General features: G+C 41.8%; 1 protein-coding gene across 3 annotated transcripts; it reads left to right on the top strand.

Moving 5' to 3' along the window:
- Positions 1-4620: 4620 nt before the first annotated feature.
- zfand5a (zinc finger, AN1-type domain 5a) lies at positions 4621-14111 on the top strand. 3 transcript variants are annotated; one of them, XM_072664857.1, is made up of 6 exons: positions 4621-4828; positions 8126-8284; positions 8953-9052; positions 10220-10323; positions 11736-11867; positions 12414-14111. In XM_072664857.1, exons 2-6 carry the CDS (start codon positions 8128-8130, stop codon positions 12560-12562), a joined length of 642 nt encoding a protein of 213 aa, XP_072520958.1. In that variant the 5' UTR covers positions 4621-4828; positions 8126-8127; the 3' UTR covers positions 12563-14111. The 3 variants fall into 3 exon arrangements, with proteins under 3 accessions (XP_072520958.1, XP_072520956.1, XP_072520957.1); XM_072664855.1 differs by having other exon boundaries at positions 8950-9052; XM_072664856.1 differs by having other exon boundaries at positions 8123-8284; positions 8950-9052.
- Positions 14112-20236: the final 6125 nt, after the last annotated feature.

The raw sequence follows: 20236 nt of genomic DNA, 5'->3' as shown, positions 1-20236 counted from the left end.
CAATGTCAATGTCCACACACACACACACACACACACAGAGCCTGTGGCCTCCAATAACTGTCCGTTTCACCTGCTCATGCTGTGTGTGACAAGCATCCAGTGGGATGCTTTTCTCAGCCTTTTAAAGGACCAGACTGCCATGTGCAGGTGGTTCACCTTCAGGCATTTCACAACAGAGCTGAGCTTCCCATCACATCCACCGTTTCTATTTGGAGTAAGTCACAGAACCACCAATAGGTGGAGCTAGTGTCCTGTTTATCAAAGGCTGACTGACTGCAGTGCTGAGTAATTCTAAACCAGGCACTGTAAACGCTGGGGCGGCAGCTTTACTTACATGGAGCTAACCTTAGGAGGGTGGGCTATTTTTGGCACAAACTGTGGAAAAAGACACATGTTTATTTTTATCTTTTTGTCTGCGGTTTGTGCGCTGGGCTTCTCTTCTCTGAGGCTGAGGCGACGGTTCAAATGTAATCACACAGAACACCTTTATTGTTTGGAATACTTTTGTCCATGCTCTCTCTCGCTCTCTCTCTCACACACACACACACACATAGCACTAACAATCCTGCTTTGTGTTCTCAGCCAGGCAAGGTCTGTCTCGTGGAGCTGTAGAGTGGCAGCTAATTCCATGTATACTCTGTAATTACTGAACAGTCCCAGCAAGTCACGCTATGCCACAGTGCACCTCACAAAGCAACAAGGCCTTGAGTACTACTTGTGTGTTTGTTGTCTGAAAAGCATTTCAGCCCTACCTGCCGCTAGATTGGTTTCCTGAACTAAGGTGTACTGTTTAGGGACCCTACTTTCAAATTACAACTATAGGCCAAAAGAGCCTCTCCCTTATGTTCCCCTCTTTCTCCCTCTCTCCGTCCACTATGCTTGTAGTGTCCTTGGAATATTTATCTTCACTCCCCCCACCCCCCATTCTTCCATTCACACAACTACTGCGAGATCTGTATTCAGCTCTGCCACCACACCATGTGAAGGCGAGAAAATTCAACGTCAGTTCAACAAAAGCGCTGAAAACAGCTAAACAAAACCGTGTCACAATCCCACCGTATTAATCAGCACTCTTCAGGCCCTATTCTGGTACTGCGTCCTGTACCAGCACAAATGACTCAGTACTTCCAAAGATGTGAAACCACTGTTGTTTCAAAACAGGCAAGGCCTGGCACGCTTAAACACAGATTCCACGAAACGACCCTCGACGGCTGACAGACAGGAGTAATCTGCTGAAACGTCTGTCATAAAAACGATAGGTTGGGACTCGCATTTCGACAAGGTCTCATCTGTGCACATGTGTCAGAAAGCTCCTCCGGCTGTGCTGTGAGCTGATGACAAGATCTGGACGGTTGTGTTCCAGTGCTCTGCTGAACCCTGTTTCCTCCCCCACTTGTCCCCCTTCAAATAAATGATCAGTTGTTTAAATACATTCATTAATCAGTGCCGTTCAATAATACCAATGTCACAAAGGTGTTTTACTCTGGGTAAAATGCTGGCCTTGTGGACCAAGGGGGACCTCTACTGAAGATAGAAAACAGGCTATGAGAAACCCAAACACGAAATCTAAACCCAACCAAACCTGACAGGTGTAGTCAGATGTTGTCAGGTTCAGACATCTCAAGCTTCTAGTGGGTGAAACGGTGGCCATGATGATCTTGGTGACAACATAGCATAACTTTTAATAACATAAAATTACCATTTATGTCGGGGAAAAATGAGTCCTGAATATGTGAGGAGGTATACCAGTGTTTTTTGTTGCCAGTCACAGCATTGTGCAATTGAGCGTTCTTCCTGTTCTAACAATCATCACTTAACTAATCAAAGGCTTGGTGATTAGCTGATGAGTTATATCAGGTATGACGGAGGAAGGCAAACTCTCAAACGTATGTACAATGACCCTTCTAAGCCAGAATCGGACAGTTATTAGTTTTTACTCATACAGGACAGACATAAGCAGTACAGTCATCATAAACTTTATATGACTACTTACACTTCACACACATATTTTGCCTGACTATGCTGAAGTGCGAGTGCATGTGCGCTGGGGCTATGTTTGCCAGGGGCCTGAAGGCAGTGTCAAGTTATTATAGGGAACTTGAGTGTGTCTGAGTGTGTGAGTGAGTGAGTGAGTGAGTAAGTAAAAGAGAAGGGGGGAAGGGGCAGAAACCAGAAGCGTATTCAGAACTGGGCCATAGAGCATGTTTGTAGTAAGCTCTGACGCTCTTGGCCAGTCTATACATAACAGTATCTCCACGAAAAGAAAGTTTTCATCCTGAAATTCTTCGCATTGAAACAATCCTCCAAGTACGCTCAAAAATGTAGCAGCAATCTGGACAAATAAACAAAGTGACTAGAAGAGTTTGGGAGAAATGACTGTCATTCCTGTTTCAAACCTCTGAAAACAAGACTGCCGGTCTCCAGAGACGCCTAGACTGTTGTTGCACAGAGATTCACGTTTTTTAAAGGAAAAGAGGTGGAGTGAGGGTGCAGAGAGGGTGGGAGCTGACACAAGTAAGAAAGAGAGAGAGAGTGAGAGTGAGAGAGAGAGAGAGAGAAAGAGACAGAGAGACATAGTGAGGGGTGGAGAGGTAGTCAAAATAAATTGGGGGAACCAAAGAGATATGTGTGTGTGTGTGTGTGTTTGGGTGGAGGTGTCAGTACAGAGACTGCAGTACCTGTGAGAACATGTGGAGTTAAACAGTGCACGTGCAATTGCGACACACTGCATGTAAAGAAAACATCCAGGCACTTAAGTCAACATAAAAAAAAGCAAAGAACGCCACTTCCCTTAGAGACCAGCTGCTTATAGCTGCTTATAATTTTACACTTATACATGCAATGTGATATGGAATCAACACTATTACGTTGGCATTGAGTTGAAGGGGGTCATGTCAGTGAATTCCTTTGACAATAATCCAACAAAACGTCAAGTCTTTTTTTTTTTAAATGATCAGCCTAATTAGCAGCAATTACCAACAATGAAATACAGTTGCCTTCCCTGGGCTTGCCAGGTGTTTTTGTGTGTCTGTGTATGTGGTGCTGTGTGAAGAATTGCTCAACAGACACCATGAGGAAAACAAATATGAGGTAAATACCGAATAATTCTGGTCAGCACTGCAAACAAAAAAAGACCTAGATGGATCATCTGAGCGCTGACCTTGCTGCTGAAACTGTCAATCATATTCAAAACAAAATGAACTTTTCCACTCACTGACTTGTTGCTGTATCTATATGTGAGTAGCATGATGCACATAAACAACAGTGTTAATAACGTTGCATATCACAGCGGCCTGTTTCCCACAGAAAGAATGGAAATGCTATCCAAATAGCATGCAAAGCAGCTCTGAAGGGAAGCTCAAAGTTGCACATTTGGAGGGAGCTATTTGAGGAACCTGACCCCGACATGCAAATAAGCTCACAGTGGCCATGATCTTCAGAGCCGGCAAAAAAACAAAAAACAAAAAGGTATTCAAGGAAGCGGCTATGCGGTGTACGTTAGCCTAACCGTGTGCCTAAAATAGCCTACCTTATGAGTAAGACAGGTACATGTGTTCAAAGGCTATTGGTATCTCTGAGTAGTTCTGTTCAATTGCAAAACTACCAACATGGATTAATTGCTCTAGAGCTCTCATGAGACATCTAGCCTACGTAGGCCCTGGCCCTCCTTGCAGTTGAGTCAATATACCCCAACGAGGATCTGTGTCTAAAAGCAAAACACATAATCCACCAGCACAGGAATAGTCTGAAACTAGTTCCACCACATTTTTTTTTAACTCTCTCTCTACTTCCTACCTTCTCTCTTTTACTCACACACGCCTACACACACACACACACACACACACACTTCCCCGCCTGCCAAAGTGTAGAGGATCCCAGCGTGCACCTCTCAGGTTACGCCACCTCAGAGGAATCCCGCACACAGTAAGTGCTGTAGCCCTTTGGGCATTGCGATACGTGTGAAAAGGTGGCTGTGTGAAGACAGACGACATCCCGGGGATGTGAGAGGACTGAACAGAATCCGGTATGAATTCTGCGAATGAAAGTGCATCAACATGACATATAAGGCACGTGAAGGCCTCATATATGTGCAGGTACTACACAAAAACACCCAGCATACACTCATACCTCTATTACTTGTGACTTGCTTACACATTGACCATAGTTCTACATTATTTTATGCCATCTGACCTATCTGTAATTCTATTGCTGTTTTGCTACCTGGTGTCGCCCAAGGAGGACAGGTCCCCCGTTTGAGTCTTGGTTCCTCCTTAATGGCTTACTCAAAAGAGGCTCGGACCTGGATCTCTGTAAAGCTGCTGAATACAGTGGACATACCGTTAGTTCACGTTTTAAAAGGCCTGTATCTCGAGTATATGACATGAAACTAGTGTGCATATTCTTTCACAATGCAGACAGGATGAATGTACTTTGCTTACCCAAAGTTAAACGCCACTGGGGTATTACTGTGGCATTACTCATCATAGGTGGTACAGTGTGCTGTTTTTTTGTTTGCATTGCTCACATCCCCGCCACGCCCCCGGACGTCGTGTGGCCAATAGGGCACCTCCTCTGCAGAGTGACATCATAGGCCCCTCCTCTTACTAAAGAAGGAAACAAACAGAGTGAAAGAAGAGAAGAGAGGAGAGGAGAAGAGAGGAGAGGAGAGGAGATAGCTCGGGAAAGGGCGAGAGGGAATTAATTTATCGCGATCAGCGACACAAAGCCCTCGGAAAAAACACAACAGGACCAGCGCACAGCACCCAACGAAACCCAGCGGCTCTAACACACCCTGATCGACTCGTTTAGGAGTGAAGAACCCACTGAGGTGAGTGTCGACGCCTGAAATGTGGGTTTAAACCCAAGAATGGCTGGTAATGTTCAAGACAAGAGCTTTGCTGACGTGTGTTATACTATACACCCAAAGGAGGCAGCGAATGTAGCTGTAGTTAGCTCGACTGAGCAGATCTGGGGCCAATGTTCAGCCGCTTGCCATTTTTCAACAACGGGTGGGTCTTGGTAAACAAAGTCTTTCCAACTTGTCAGCACCACTAACAACACCTCCACCACCACCTCCTCCTCCTCCTCCTCCTCCTCAATCACAAGCCCCAGAACGTGACTTGGCTGGATGAAGACCCCTAGAAAGGGCAGGCAGCGCAGGCAGCTGCTCGGCATCCGTTTATCTGGTCTCAGCTCCGCCGTTAATTTAATCCAGTTGGATCACCTCTTTCTTATCGATAGGCAGTTCAGAAAACATCCAGTTGGTTCAACTGGTCGTCGTTAAAACCCGTCCCCAGTTGGTTTTAGGGACTGTGTGCTGTACCCTGGCCAGGTATCTAGATAGCCAGCTAGCTAATAAACATGTTAGCGAGCTAGCTCGCGATAGCTCCCTCGCCTCCTTCACATCGTCGATTGCCTGTGGTTTCATCGGGCTGGCTGGCTGGTTCGCCATGGAGCCAGGCTGGTTGTTTGTGTGTGTGGTGTTGGGTTTTCGTTGGAAGAGAGGTTTCACAGTTTCACACAAGAGCGAGCGAGCGAGCTGGCCAGGCTAGCTTTTTGTTCGAAGACAACACGGGCATTAGCCTGTCCGCGGTATAGCTAGGATAGCTAGTGTAGGGGCTGGAGCTAGAGATAGCTAGCTGGTGTTTGTCTGGGGTAAAAGAGGAAGTAGCTAATAGCCATTACGGCTTAAACAAAGAAAACAGAGAACACACATACAACCTGCCATCCTTCCTAGCTAGCTATAATCACTTTCTGTCATTTCGATCAGCCCTGTTTTGGGTAACAGGCGAGGATTTTTGCTTTAGCTAGATATCCTAGATAGTAGCTAGATACTTTGGGGGTGTAGCTAGCTGGCTAGTTTTTTTCAGTCCTCTAGCTAGCTAGCTACCTTACCTGAGAGCTTCTGGTTAGCTCAGGGGGTCTTTCTGGCCAAGCCAAGCCAAACCAAGCAGGAAGGGCTTTCATCAGTCAGCTGGATGAGTAAGCAGCTAGCGGCTGGCTGGCTAACTAACTAGCTAGCTAGTGCTAGCTGGCTAACGCTGCCCACCATCGACCAGTTTGTCCTGTAAATACAGCCTCCCGCCACCATGTCGTTCGTGTTTGTTGTTGTTCTAAAAAAAATGTGTGTAGTTTAGCTCATTTTCTGAATGGTGAGCTTGTTTTGTGCCGGGTCAGGGTACTCGGGTGGGATTTCAGGGGCTAGCGCTGCCCCGGGGTACAGAAGCGGTCGGTTCGTCAGAGGGGACCGTTAGAAACGCCGCTGGTCTCGAGCGTGAAGTTTCTTTGTGAACGTGGCGTGCGCGAGACAGCGCGTGCCGTTGTTCAGCACAGTATAACGGTCCCCCCTCTCGCCGTTAAAAGCACGGTGGAAACACACACACACACACACACACACACACACACACACACACGCGCGCGCACCAGAAGGTCACCGAAACTAACCCATATCAGACTCGTGCTCCAAACACCCCCTCATGTTAGCTACCTCAGCTGTGAAGCAAGAGGGTAGAGGACCCTAAGACCACCCTCTGTGAAAAACCCCAAAGGAAACAATGAGCCAAGTAGATAATAGTTCAGTAATATTTAATAATTAATAATAATAATAAATAATTAAAACCTTGAATCTGTGGGTCTGCTAGATGTTGACCTTTGACAGATGATTTCTGCATAAGAACGTGAAGCAGTTGGTCATTTCGGACAGTTTTTGCTGACCCCCTTGTCACAAAATCCCAGCACTCTTTTGGTCCTTAATGCAGACTTCAACAATCATTCTCTGGTGATGTGAAATCATGGATATCTTGTGATGCTGAACCTTAGTGGTATCATCCAGCGCTTGGTCCAAAAACGTCCCATGTTTTTGTTTTTTTGTTTTTGTTGTTGTTGTTGTTGTTGTTGTTTTTTTAAGATTATGACTGGATGATGTGAACCCATAATATCCTGGATTTACCAGTTAACGTTTGATTTTAGCAGTGACAATAAGAAGTAGGATCCAGGTCCAGGCACTTTTAGCATTGAGTATCCTTCCTCAGGAAGCATGATGTCATTAACTTGATCAGTATGAGCATTAATATGGGAAGATATTGTCATATCTTATCTCCCAGCACTGGATCCAAAATTGCACCCAACGATTTTCTTGTAGAATTGGAGTAAACCCTCTGTAGAGGGTAGTTTACCTTAAACAGGACATGTCCTCGCATGTTGTAATGGGACAAAAGGCAAGAAGGACGAGCTCTATGCAAATGAGCTAAACAGCAATCAATCAGCTGATATGTGGCCCAGTGTGTTCAGACTAAAAAAGAAAACAAGCACACATACTGTGGGATCGTTATTTGTGCTTAGATTATTCTGCAGAGGAACCCAGTAAACAACGTGACATACTTGTGATTTTCTCAGTATGACTTTTAAGGCTATAAGGTTGTATTTTTCGAGGCTCCCACAGGAAAGACGTTGTTTCATGTCCTTGGGATGTTCCAGACATCTCCATGCTGTTTTAGTAATGGTTTACAGGACATTCCCTTTTTTTTTTTAAGTAAAGACATGTATGTTGAAAACATATAGTGGCCATTCATAAAGCTGTCAGAACGTCTGTCTAACGTTTTGTGCATAGCTTTGTTGGGCAGCCTGCGATAGAATGGTTCTAACAATGTGAGGAGCTTTTGCGAGCTGCTGAAGCTTTAAAATTAATACTCTATAGCCGTTCTAATCAGTTACCACCCTACTCAAGTTATAATTGGGGTCAAAGATCTTCTCAAAACCAGCAACAAAGCAGCCGTCTGGAACACTCTGGAATCGGTGGGCCTAAACCGACCTGTTAAACTTGCCTTAATTTGGTGGGGTGGTTGACCTAGATAGTTGGCTGTAAGCTTAAGGATGCGGTGTAGAGTGTCCAGACTGTCTCTTTTGTATGCCTGAAGTAAAACAAATGTGCCCTAATTACGCGTTGGTAGCCAACAGTGCTTTGAACGCTCTCGTCTGAGGTCTTAAACACCTCAGGCTGACACCAAGTAAGAAACCGGTTGAACTGAGGCTTTGCAGATTTTTATCAAGTCAGTTACCTTCAAACCGTCTGACCATAACCAGAACTTTCTGAACCCTTTCCCATCCTGACATGTCATATCAGCAGCGATGGCCCAGGAGACCAATCAGAGTCCAGTTCCCATCCTGTGCACCACGGGCTGCGGTTTCTACGGCAACCCCAGGACAAACGGGATGTGCTCCGTCTGCTACAAGGAGCACCTGAGCAGACAGCAGAGCAGTGACCGCAGTCCAGTGAGCCCTCTGGGTAAGTCGTGCAACCTTCCGGGTCAGCTCAGCTTTGGACTGCCATAAAAGGACTGCCCTTTTCTATTTTTCAATTTATTTATTTATTTATTTATTTTTGCACGGGTGCTTGTTTTTTGTTAGCTTTGAAAAGGTTTCAGATGATTGTTATGGTTTCTAAGCACATTGTGTAATTCTTAAGAGCATTACAAAGCTGCAGTGCATTACAAGTGGGCATAGGACTGGGTACTGGAAAAGGAAACACTGGCTCATTCAGCTTCCTTGCTGCACTTACTTTTGCACAAAAAAAGTCCCTGACATGCTAGCAGCAATTAATACCACTTGTTCTTTACCGGTGCCACTTTTTCAGCAAAATCAGATGCCAATCCGATGTTTCTTCTTTCCAGCCAGCTATTTTGTATAAGAGCTACTCAATTTAGAGGAGTCTGCTCATTTCAGCCACGGATACGTGTAACCTCTAGGCTGCAGCTACGCACAGGCTAGTTCATCTGTGTCCTAAGCTGCCCTGTTTTGTAACTACACAGTAATAGCCAGTTTTATTTGTTATGGAGAAGACTCACTGTTATGGTTTGTGAGCGTAACCGAGTCCAGCTGTTTGTGATGCTGTCCGGCTTTTACCGTGGCGCTGTTTTTGAATGGATCGCTTGTATGTTTCTCTTTCCGGAGCAGCAGGCAGTCCCTCGTCGGAGGCCTCGGCGATGCAGAGACTAGAGGCCAGCCTAAGCAAAACAGAGCCGTCACCTGCAGCCAACACAGAGTCCATGAGAGAGTGAGTTTCGCTCTTCTATTTGTGTTCCCTTTGAATCTCTTTGAACCTTGCAGCAATTGGGTTATGTTACATTATGATTATTTTGGTTTGATTCAGAATTGGAGAGACGCAATGGCACAGTGTCAGGTTTTCTTATCTGACGCCGATCCTCAAACCTGGAGTGTCAACTGATTCATGGTCTGATTGTGCTTCTTTAAAAATACTGAGCTCTTTCTATTTGAAGTTTTTAACTTAAAACGAGAAGCTGTAAGAGGACCCATGTTCAAACGCTCCACTGTCCTCACAGGAAGAAACACACAGCTAACAACATCACATCGCACAGTATGTGTGTGCGTGTGCGTGCTATTTTAGGCTAGATTTGTTACAAGATCGGATACACACCCTCTCCCCTCCCCCCTTTCTGTCTCGCCCAGCATTATCTTCTCATATTGGCTAGATATCCGTATCAATTGATACTGATATGCCATCTCTGTTCAGGATTATTTTGTAAAATATGGTAAATACACAGGAACTTTTCGTGCTGTAATGGGAATTAGGTGTCTGCTCCAAACCCCAAGCCAACCGGACGTGACACAATATATCAGATTTCAAGCCGGGATTGGGCAGATTTTTAGTGCGGCTGACTCTGGAGTATTTAAAATGGCTAGTGCCAAGTGTGTGGGTGGATAAGTGGGTGTCTGCCTTAAATAACAGTTAGTTCATATAGTGACTTCTCAAACTCAAGGACACTTTACAATAGCGGCAGAAACAGAGACACGTGCACAGTTCCCCAGAAGGCACAGGTGAACACTCCCCAGACCAGGCTATGGAGGTCATTTCGCTGGCACAGATAGAGTCCTTAAAATGCCCAAGAGGCCTCAGATCCGTGAAGTGTGCACCAGATACTGGCATATTGAGGGCTCCCTTGCTGCTATGTAGAGACATCCCAGCCCAGGAAACGTCCCGGCCACTATGTGGAGTCGCTCCGTCAACAGTCCTGGGGGAAAAAATTGCAGTGTAGTGTCACTCAGATAGCTGTGATGTAGGAGCACTGACGCAGGAAATTTCAGCATTTGTAAAAATCCATGTTATAATCAGGGGCGTTGAGCCTTTGGCAGCTGTGTAGGTGTGTATGTTTGCGTGTGTCGAAAACGTAACTCAGCACAACACCTTCTGCCATTTCTGCAGAAGCATGCCGGCGGCATCCTTGCCTGTAACGCAACAGATGACAGAGATGAGCATCTCCAGAGAGGAGAAAAGCCCGTCTCCCAAACCGGACACTGCGGAACCAGGTAATTACACTTCAGTTCACTTCTCAACAGACATGGTCATGGTAGGACTGATTGCCATGTTATTACCCTAGTTTAAACTGGGTCTTCGGCACTTCCAGGAACCTTCGGAATAGACCAAGCAGAGTAAACATAAATTAATTCATTAAAAACTGCTAACGAGCACTGGACTTTCATCTCAGTAAATCTGATGAAAATGGGCAATCGTGTTGTACTACACTACTACACCACATGAAGAAGCACACAGCTGACATGACATCATACTGTGTGAGTGTGTGCTGTTTCTGGCTATGTTTAGATCAGACTCATTATCCTCCACCCTACATATCCAAACATGAAAAGAAAACCCTGTTTTGTGAGCATTGAAGTTGGTTCAATTTTCCTCAAGGGCTTCAAAAACTTGATAAAACAAGCTTAACATGGGTAAAGGAACACTGTTAGTAACCAAGACAACAAGGTAATATTTAGCTTTCTTCTGAAGTTGGTGCCCGAACACATTGATATCTATGTGACGGCTATGAGAAATGATTGTCCGCCTTCATGGGTCCAAGCACTTTGTGCCATTATGAAGCCTGTAGAGCACAAATAATGGGCAGTGTTTTTGGACTTGGATTATAGATGAGAATGGGGGGGAGGGGCTCATTTGTAATTCCACAGTAATTCTCCCTGTAGTTCAGCCATAGAGCTTCCCCAAAAGTCATTACAGGGAGTTACTTTCTGAACTTGTGACCCATTTCACGGCTCTGGTTTTCAAGTCTGCGGACAGCTCCAAATGGTACTTAAAGCTGAAGAGAAGACTGAGGGTGTTTTCACGCCAGAGCATTGCTCTGCTTGGTCCGCTTGCTCTGAGAGTTCGGTATGGAACACGGATGAACCTAGATCCTACTATTTTGCAAAAATGACCCCAGAAAAATGACACTGGAAATTGTGTAATTGATCCTTGATTGGAATTCTTCTGTGTGAAAGCAAATCAGCGGTAATGAGCCCAGAATCGGTCCTAGGTGTAGACTCGAATTCTGGAAAGTTTTAAAAGATCCTTTTATTACAATCTCTTGTTGAAAAGGTTTCTTTCTTTTTTTTTCTTTGTCGGCTTGTCTTTCAGTCCGTATGTCTGTGTTCTTTCTCTCTGTGTTTTCCTTCCTCTGTCATCTGTCTGAGTGTGTGGGTGTGAGAAGTTTGTGGTGGCGTGTGGTTTCGGGCTCAGCCCTGCAAAATTGCAGCCATACTGTTGGTTCGCCTTCAGCCGGAGACGCTAAGCAGCCTCTTAACAGCTCCCAGACCCAGACAATCCGAAACACACAGACACAGCGCAGAGGGACAACCTCTTAGCCCATTGGTTCTGACGTTGTTTGTATTCTGGAGTAAATTTATTTATTTATTTATTTATTTTGGTGCTGCATTTCCTGTCTCCGCAGTCGTGACCCAGCCCACTTCCTCCTACTCGCCAGTGATCGGAGCTCAAGCCGGCGATGAAGGAAAGAGCCCAGACGCCTCCAAGCCTAAAAAGAACCGCTGTTTCACCTGCCGCAAGAGGGTTGGACTGACAGGTGAGCTTTCGGTTGATATGGTGGGTGGGAGATTGATACCTGACATGTGCCTCTTTAGTTTAGAACGGGAGATGCTGGGCTAACTGCGCTAACCGACACTGGATTAAAAAAAAAATCGAATAAATGAAAGTCCAGAATTTGCCTTTCATTTTGAAAAAGAAAAAAATGATTTGGTAAAACTACATGGGTGGACCTTATACAGATGTTTAAGCTAAAATCATCATCATCCACCTACTGTCCCGCCTTGAGGTGCTTTTTCAAACTTTGCCTCAGTGGTTCCGGTTACCTGAAATAACACCAGAAGTTTTTGTATTGTGTTTGTAGACTAAATTAAGTCATGCGGTGTCCTAAAACTACATAGATTTGGAACTGGGTTTAGACAGACTGGTCAAGCGATGTTTTTTGGTGACAGTCTAAGCCCACTATTTGTTCACAGTGTTGGCCTAGCATCGCTTATTGTAAACTAATGCTAGATGCATCAACTGCATGTGGGGTAAGTTCGGCTGTGATTTTAAAATATGGGGTTTTTCTGTGTATCTACTTTAGGTTTTGACTGCAGATGCGGCAACCTCTTCTGTGGCATCCACCGGTACTCGGACAAACACAACTGCACGTACGACTACAAAGCGGAGGCGGCCGCCAAGATCCGCAAGGAAAACCCTGTGGTGGTGGCGGACAAAATCCAGAGAATATAAGCACGGCCGTCATCATTACAACGAGAGGAACAAGGAGGAGGGGGAGCGAATAGGAGGGAGGGATGAAGAATGAGAGCTGCTCAGAACATGAGAAGAGTGCGGAGGGTGAAATAACGGACTTTCGTTTTTCTATTACAACCTTGAGAAAGGAGGAGGAGACAGCTGTTCTGTAAGAGGAGGAGGAGGAGGAGGATGATGCATGAATGAACTTTTTTTTATTTCTTCTTTTTTTTTCTTTCTCCCATCCGTTGTAGGTATTAATTTTCTTTCTTTTGCACTCTCTTTATCTGCTATTGAGTGGTGGTGTTCGCTGAGCTCCTCAGTTGTGTTTGTTTGTTTGGTTTCCCCCTTTCCTAAAGCGTAGATCAGGACACCTTTCAGGAAATCGTTCCTTTTTTGTTGCTCTCTTGCCTTTCCGCAGCGGACGCTTTGTGCCAAAACGTGGCCATGCATTGTAGTGTTGAGGATGTTTTGCGTGGGTGCGAGCAGGCAGTTGTCACAAAAACGCATAATTGGACTTCTTGTCATTTGTGGCGGTCTGGTTTTTGTGTCGGTTGTTTGTTCCGGACATTCTGCATCAGTTCTGTTCCAATCTGGAGTTCTAGGCGTTTTTTTTTTATATATATATAGGTGATATATATCTTCTTTTTTTTTTTCTTTTTTCTTGGTGTTCCACTCAAGTGTGCTATTAAACATCAGCGTTAGGGTCACGCAGATCAATTTGTTTTTTTTGTTTAGTTTATATATATATATATATATATATATATATATATATATATATATATATATATATATATATATATATTCATTCTTTTCTTTATACTATTATTCCTTAATGTGAACATGCTACTGTGACGCGCCACCTTCTCCCCCCCCCTCTATTTCTCACTGGAAGCTCCTCAGTAAGCATCAGCAGTTCAGCTTCAGACACTTCTGTTCACGGCCACAGCTGGCTGGCCTTGTCGTTATTACAGTGGGGGATGCGGCTTTTTAATTTTAATTTTTTTTTTTTTTTATTTCGTCATTTGAGTGGAATAAATGTAGGCATTTATTTGATATTCATGTGCGTGAGACTGACCGAGAACAAGAGTGTGTGTGTGTGTGTGTGTGTGTGTGTGTGTGTGTGTGTGTGAGCACGTGTGTTAGGACCAGAAGAGAAAAGCTAACCTTCCGTAGACAGTGAAGCAGTTATGGTTTAACATTTGAAACACTGCAGTAGTAGTATCAGCGTCTTCTTAGGTTTTTTGTTTGTTTGTTTGTTTGTTTGTTTGTTTTTCTGCAAGCACCCATAACCAAACCTATGTTTGTGCGCGAAGGCGTGCTCGCGCGTGCCTGTGTGCGTTTGGTTTTTCTGTCCTTTTCTTGTGATGGGTCTGGGAGTGAAAAGTCTATGTACCTGTTTGAGTTTTAACTTCAGCCATTAGTTATATGCAAATTTGTACAAAAAAACCCTTACCATGTTCATATTTATGTATTGCATTTAATCCTTTTACCTGGCATTAAAAGCAAAATAGTATTGTAAATAAAACAAAAAATGTACAGAAAGAAAGTGCGGTGTCGTGTAGTTCTGTAAGTGCTGTACTTTCTGTGGAGGGGTGGCATTAACATAATTTCACTAAACCCAATAAACCAGAGGGGGGAACTTAACAAAATGGGCCTGATACGCCTGTTCAGTACAAACATAGCTGAGGAACATTTTTTTTTTTTTCTTCATTGGACAATCCTCAACTTTGGGTTTACGTTATTTGGCTAGCTGAAAAATCCAGCTTTCTGATACGCACCCCAGGACTGCTTAGTTTCCCACCAAACTTTAGCCATGTCCAGTTCCTTCTACTACCTAGAACTCTCTCCATCACTCAATGTTATCAGTGCTGGAAGGGTGTGGGCTTGCATACGCTTCCCCAGAGTCGCAAAAAAACAGCCAATCTTATCTTTTTGAAACTGCTGCTAACTCCGCTCCTCGTCAATGGAGCTTAACATGTTTAGAGGAGAACACTAACTGCCTTATAATTCTGTTAGCAGATTGGGGAGGCCAGATATGCTCTGTTAGGCTGTGACTGGATCTTCTGATAATGGGGCTCTGATAGTAAGCATTCATTCCAGATTATGCAGTATCGGTAGATGACTGCTTAAAAAAAAGATGGACGGATTGGATAACAGTTTAGATTTCCTAAAGGTTCTGTATCTGAACAGCCCTACTCCTTTGTCAAGACCACAGATGGTCAATGATCTGTACATGTACGTCTACATAGTGGGCCTATAAGCTGCGCTCGCGAGGCATAGGGGCGTCCCGAACCTTGGCGAACGTCGTCCCATCATGTACTTGACAGTCAAGTGCCTTTTTAAAGGCTTGTTAAGCACTCATTTTACAGGCCACGGTCTGTTGAGTCGACTCCCTCAACCATCACTGTAAATTGCTTAGCCATATGTGCAGTGTGACTAGCGGTGACTGCTGATTATTCACTCATTATGACAACCCATAATCGCTTTCCACCCCTTTCTGTGAAGAACGTTGGCCAGCTAGGTGTAAGGTTGGGTGAGTGGCTTAACACCACATTTGTTACACAAATGTTGTGTAAATGTGTAAAAGCTGGTTAGCTGAAGATTTGAAGAGTCTTTCAAATGTTGCAAAAGGCATTTTGGGCTGATTTCAGCACCATCACTGAAACAAGCATCTTAAAAGATTGTTCCTTTCATCCGTACTAGCTGCAAATTCTTGCTTTCAGAGATCAGCTTATGAATTCTGGGAGGGTGCCATGTCCCCAGCGAACCTCTTTTCTTGGCTTCTTTTTCTGTGTTCTGAAATCCTTTACAGCAAGCGCTCCTGGAGTACCCTTGCCCTGCATCATTTCCATGTTATCCCTGCTCCAACACACCTCCTAATTCTACCCAGGAAGGATTAGCTGGATCTGGTGTACAAGAGCACCGACTGTATCCTAAAGGGCAAGAGTTTATAGCAGAGTTAAAAACAGTCCTAGCAGAGACCCTTTAATCAACCTAGTCAGCTACCATGAGTGAGAATCCTGAGGGTAGTGGTATCACATGAGATGCTAGCTAGCTAGCTAAATATCCGGCACTTATTAGCTACATTAGCCGAGTAGTTGTCCAGCATCGGAAACCACAGAAGCAGTTGGAGACTACAAAACAAAATCAGTTGCAAGATGGTACTTACTATGATTTGAGATGCTAAACAGCTAGCTACAAATTTCCAAAACTTGCTAGCTGTTTGATTGTAGTTAAACCGTGTCAGAAAGTACGAAAGCAACTTGCAACAACCTTTCAACTCCAAACGTTTTTGAATGTTAATGGTTAGCTATAAGCAAACTCAAGTGTGTGATGATTTAGGATGCTAACAGTTGGCCATAAGCTTAAACCCCTCATTAGCATTAGCACTTTAGCCATAGAGTGTGAGAAACCACATCTACTGGAGATGACGTAGAACAGATATTACTGTCAAAACTCCGGGCCGAATTTACCCGAGGTAACTTAACGTTTGAGATTACGTTAAAAAAGTGTGTGGTGTGGTGAAATAGGATGCTAACATTTGGCTATACATTTTAAGCCACTAATAACTGAAAATGACTTAAAAGCAAGATTACTTTAAACTTGTAAAGCATGCGTGTTATGATTTTGGATGCTAATAGTTAGCTATAAGCTTACTCATTAGCGATAGTTGCCTTGTAGCCTTGCAGCAAATCCACATATGCAAATTTACCTGAGGTAACTTAAAAATTCAGATTACTATGGGGGTTAGAAGCAAGTATGTGATGACTTAGGATGCTAACATTTGGCTACTTAACTTGGTAACTTAAAAATTGAGATTACTCTAAAAGTGTAAGGGTGATTGGGATAAGTGTATGCTAATTTAGGATGCTAATAGTTAGCTATAAACTTACTCATTCGCTATAGTATGATTTAGGATGCTAATAGTTAGCTATAAACGTACTCATATGCTATAGTATGATTTAGGATGCTAATAGTTAGCTATAAACGTACTCATATGCTATAGTATGATTTAGGATGCTAATAGTTAGCTATAAACTTACTCATTCGCTATAGTATGATTTAGGATGCTAATAGTTAGCTATAAACTTACTCATTCGCTATAGTATGATTTAGGATGCTAATAGTTAGCTATAAACGTACTCATACGCTGTAGTATGATTTAGGATGCTAATAGTTAGCTATAAACTTACTCATTCGCTATAGTATGATTTAGGATGCTAATAGTTAGCTATAAACGTACTCATATGCTATAGTATGATTTAGGATGCTAATAGTTAGCTATAAACGTACTCATATGCTATAGTATGATTTAGGATGCTAATAGTTAGCTATAAACGTACTCATACGCTATAGTATGATTTAGGATGCTAATAGTTAGCTATAAACGTACTCATACGCTGTAGTATGATTTAGGATGCTAATAGTTAGCTATAAACGTACTCATACGCTGTAGTATGATTTAGGATGCTAATAGTTAGCTATAAACTTACTCATTCGCTATAGTATGATTTAGGATGCTAATAGTTAGCTATAAACTTACTCATTCGCTATAGTATGATTTAGGATGCTAATAGTTAGCTATAAACTTACTCATTCGCTATAGTATGATTTAGGATGCTAATAGTTAGCTATAAACTTACTCATTCGCTATAGTATGATTTAGGATGCTAATAGTTAGCTATAAACTTACTCATTCGCTATAGTATGATTTAGGATGGTAATAGTTAGCTATAAACGTACTCATATGCTATAGTATGATTTAGGATGCTAATAGTTAGCTATAAACTTACTCATTCGCTATAGTATGATTTAGGATGCTAATAGTTAGCTATAAACTTACTCATTCGCTATAGTATGATTTAGGATGCTAATAGTTAGCTATAAACGTACTCATATGCTATAGTATGATTTAGGATGCTAATAGTTAGCTATAAACGTACTCATACGCTATAGTATGATTTAGGATGCTAATAGTTAGCTATAAACGTACTCATACGCTGTAGTATGATTTAGGATGCTAATAGTTAGCTATAAACGTACTCATACGCTGTAGTATGATTTAGGATGCTAATAGTTAGCTATAAACTTACTCATTCGCTATAGTATGATTTAGGATGCTAATAGTTAGCTATAAACTTACTCATTCGCTATAGTATGATTTAGGATGCTAATAGTTAGCTATAAACTTACTCATTCGCTATAGTATGATTTAGGATGCTAATAGTTAGCTATAAACTTACTCATTCGCTATAGTATGATTTAGGATGCTAATAGTTAGCTATAAACTTACTCATTCGCTATAGTATGATTTAGGATGGTAATAGTTAGCTATAAACGTACTCATATGCTATAGTATGATTTAGGATGCTAATAGTTAGCTATAAACTTACTCATTCGCTATAGTATGATTTAGGATGCTAATAGTTAGCTATAAACTTACTCATTCGCTATAGTATGATTTAGGATGCTAATAGTTAGCTATAAACGTACTCATATGCTATAGTATGATTTAGGATGCTAATAGTTAGCTATAAACTTACTCATTCGCTATAGTATGATTTAGGATGCTAATAGTTAGCTATAAACGTACTCATACGCTGTAGTATGATTTAGGATGCTAATAGTTAGCTATAAACGTACTCATACGCTGTAGTATGATTTAGGATGCTAATAGTTAGCTATAAACTTACTCATTCGCTATAGTATGATTTAGGATGCTAATAGTTAGCTATAAACTTACTCATTCGCTATAGTATGATTTAGGATGCTAATAGTTAGCTATAAACGTACTCATACGCTATAGTATGATTTAGGATGCTAATAGTTAGCTATAAACGTACTCATACGCTATAGTATGATTTAGGATGCTAATAGTTAGCTATAAACGTACTCATTCGCTATAGTATGATTTAGGATGCTAATAGTTAGCTATAAACGTACTCATTCGCTATAGTGTGATTTAGGATGCTAATAGTTAGCTATAAACGTACTCATTCGCTATAGTATGATTTAGGATGCTAATAGTTAGCTATAAACGTACTCATTCGCTATAGTATGATTTAGGATGCTAATAGTTAGCTATAAACTTAGTCATTCGCTATAGTATGATTTAGGATGCTAATAGTTAGCTATAAACTTACTCATTCGCTATAGTATGATTTAGGATGCTAATAGTTAGCTATAAACGTACTCATTCGCTATAGTATGATTTAGGATGCTAATAGTTAGCTATAAACGTACTCATATGCTATAGTATGATTTAGGATGCTAATAGTTAGCTATAAACGTACTCATTCGCTATAGTATGATTTAGGATGCTAATAGTTAGCTATAAACGTACTCATTCGCTATAGTATGATTTAGGATGCTAATAGTTAGCTATAAACGTACTCATACGCTATAGTATGATTTAGGATGCTAATAGTTAGCTATAAACGTACTCATACGCTATAGTATGATTTAGGATGCTAATAGTTAGCTATAAACTTACTCATACGCTATAGTATGATTTAGGATGCTAATAGTTAGCTATAAACTTACTCATACGCTATAGTATGATTTAGGATGCTAATAGTTAGCTATAAACGTACTCATACGCTATAGTATGATTTAGGATGCTAATAGTTAGCTATAAACTTACTCATACGCTATAGTATGATTTTGGATGCTAATAGTTAGCTATAAACGTACTCATACGCTGTAGTATGATTTAGGATGCTAATAGTTAGCTATAAACTTACTCATTCGCTATAGTATGATTTAGGATGCTAATAGTTAGCTATAAACTTACTCATTCGCTATAGTATGATTTAGGATGCTAATAGTTAGCTATAAACTTACTCATTCGCTATAGTATGATTTAGGATGCTAATAGTTAGCTATAAACGTACTCATATGCTATAGTATGATTTTGGATGCTAATAGTTAGCTATAAACGTACTCATTCGCTATAGTATGATTTAGGATGCTAATAGTTAGCTATAAACTTACTCATTCGCTATAGTATGATTTAGGATGCTAATAGTTAGCTATAAACGTACTCATACGCTATAGTATGATTTAGGATGCTAATAGTTAGCTATAAACTTACTCATTCGCTATAGTATGATTTAGGATGCTAATAGTTAGCTATAAACGTACTCATATGCTATAGTATGATTTAGGATGCTAATAGTTAGCTATAAACTTACTCATTCGCTATAGTATGATTTAGGATGGTAATAGTTAGCTATAAACGTACTCATATGCTATAGTATGATTTAGGATGCTAATAGTTAGCTATAAACGTACTCATTCGCTATAGTATGATTTAGGATGCTAATAGTTAGCTATAAACTTACTCATTCGCTATAGTATGATTTAGGATGCTAATAGTTAGCTATAAACGTACTCATACGCTATAGTATGATTTAGGATGCTAATAGTTAGCTATCAGCTTACTCATTAAACTCCATGTTAATTTGATTATCCTTTGATCAGAATACATTGAATTAAGTTATTTTTATAGTAGCTTAAAGGCTAAAATATTCAGGGTAGGGAGGAACTCCAGGAACAGGCTTAAGACAACACTGCTTTACACTAAGGCCTCATAACCCTGCAAGGAGAGGAGAAAGAGGGCTTGCCGAAGGTCAAGCAAGTGGTTCGGTCAGTCACGGACGACAAGCATCT

The sequence above is a fragment of the Salminus brasiliensis genome, chromosome 20 (genome assembly GCF_030463535.1).
Source record: "Salminus brasiliensis chromosome 20, fSalBra1.hap2, whole genome shotgun sequence".
In the NCBI taxonomy this organism is placed as follows: Eukaryota; Metazoa; Chordata; class Actinopteri; order Characiformes; family Bryconidae; genus Salminus; species Salminus brasiliensis.
This window is presented reverse-complemented; position numbering and strand designations above follow the sequence as displayed.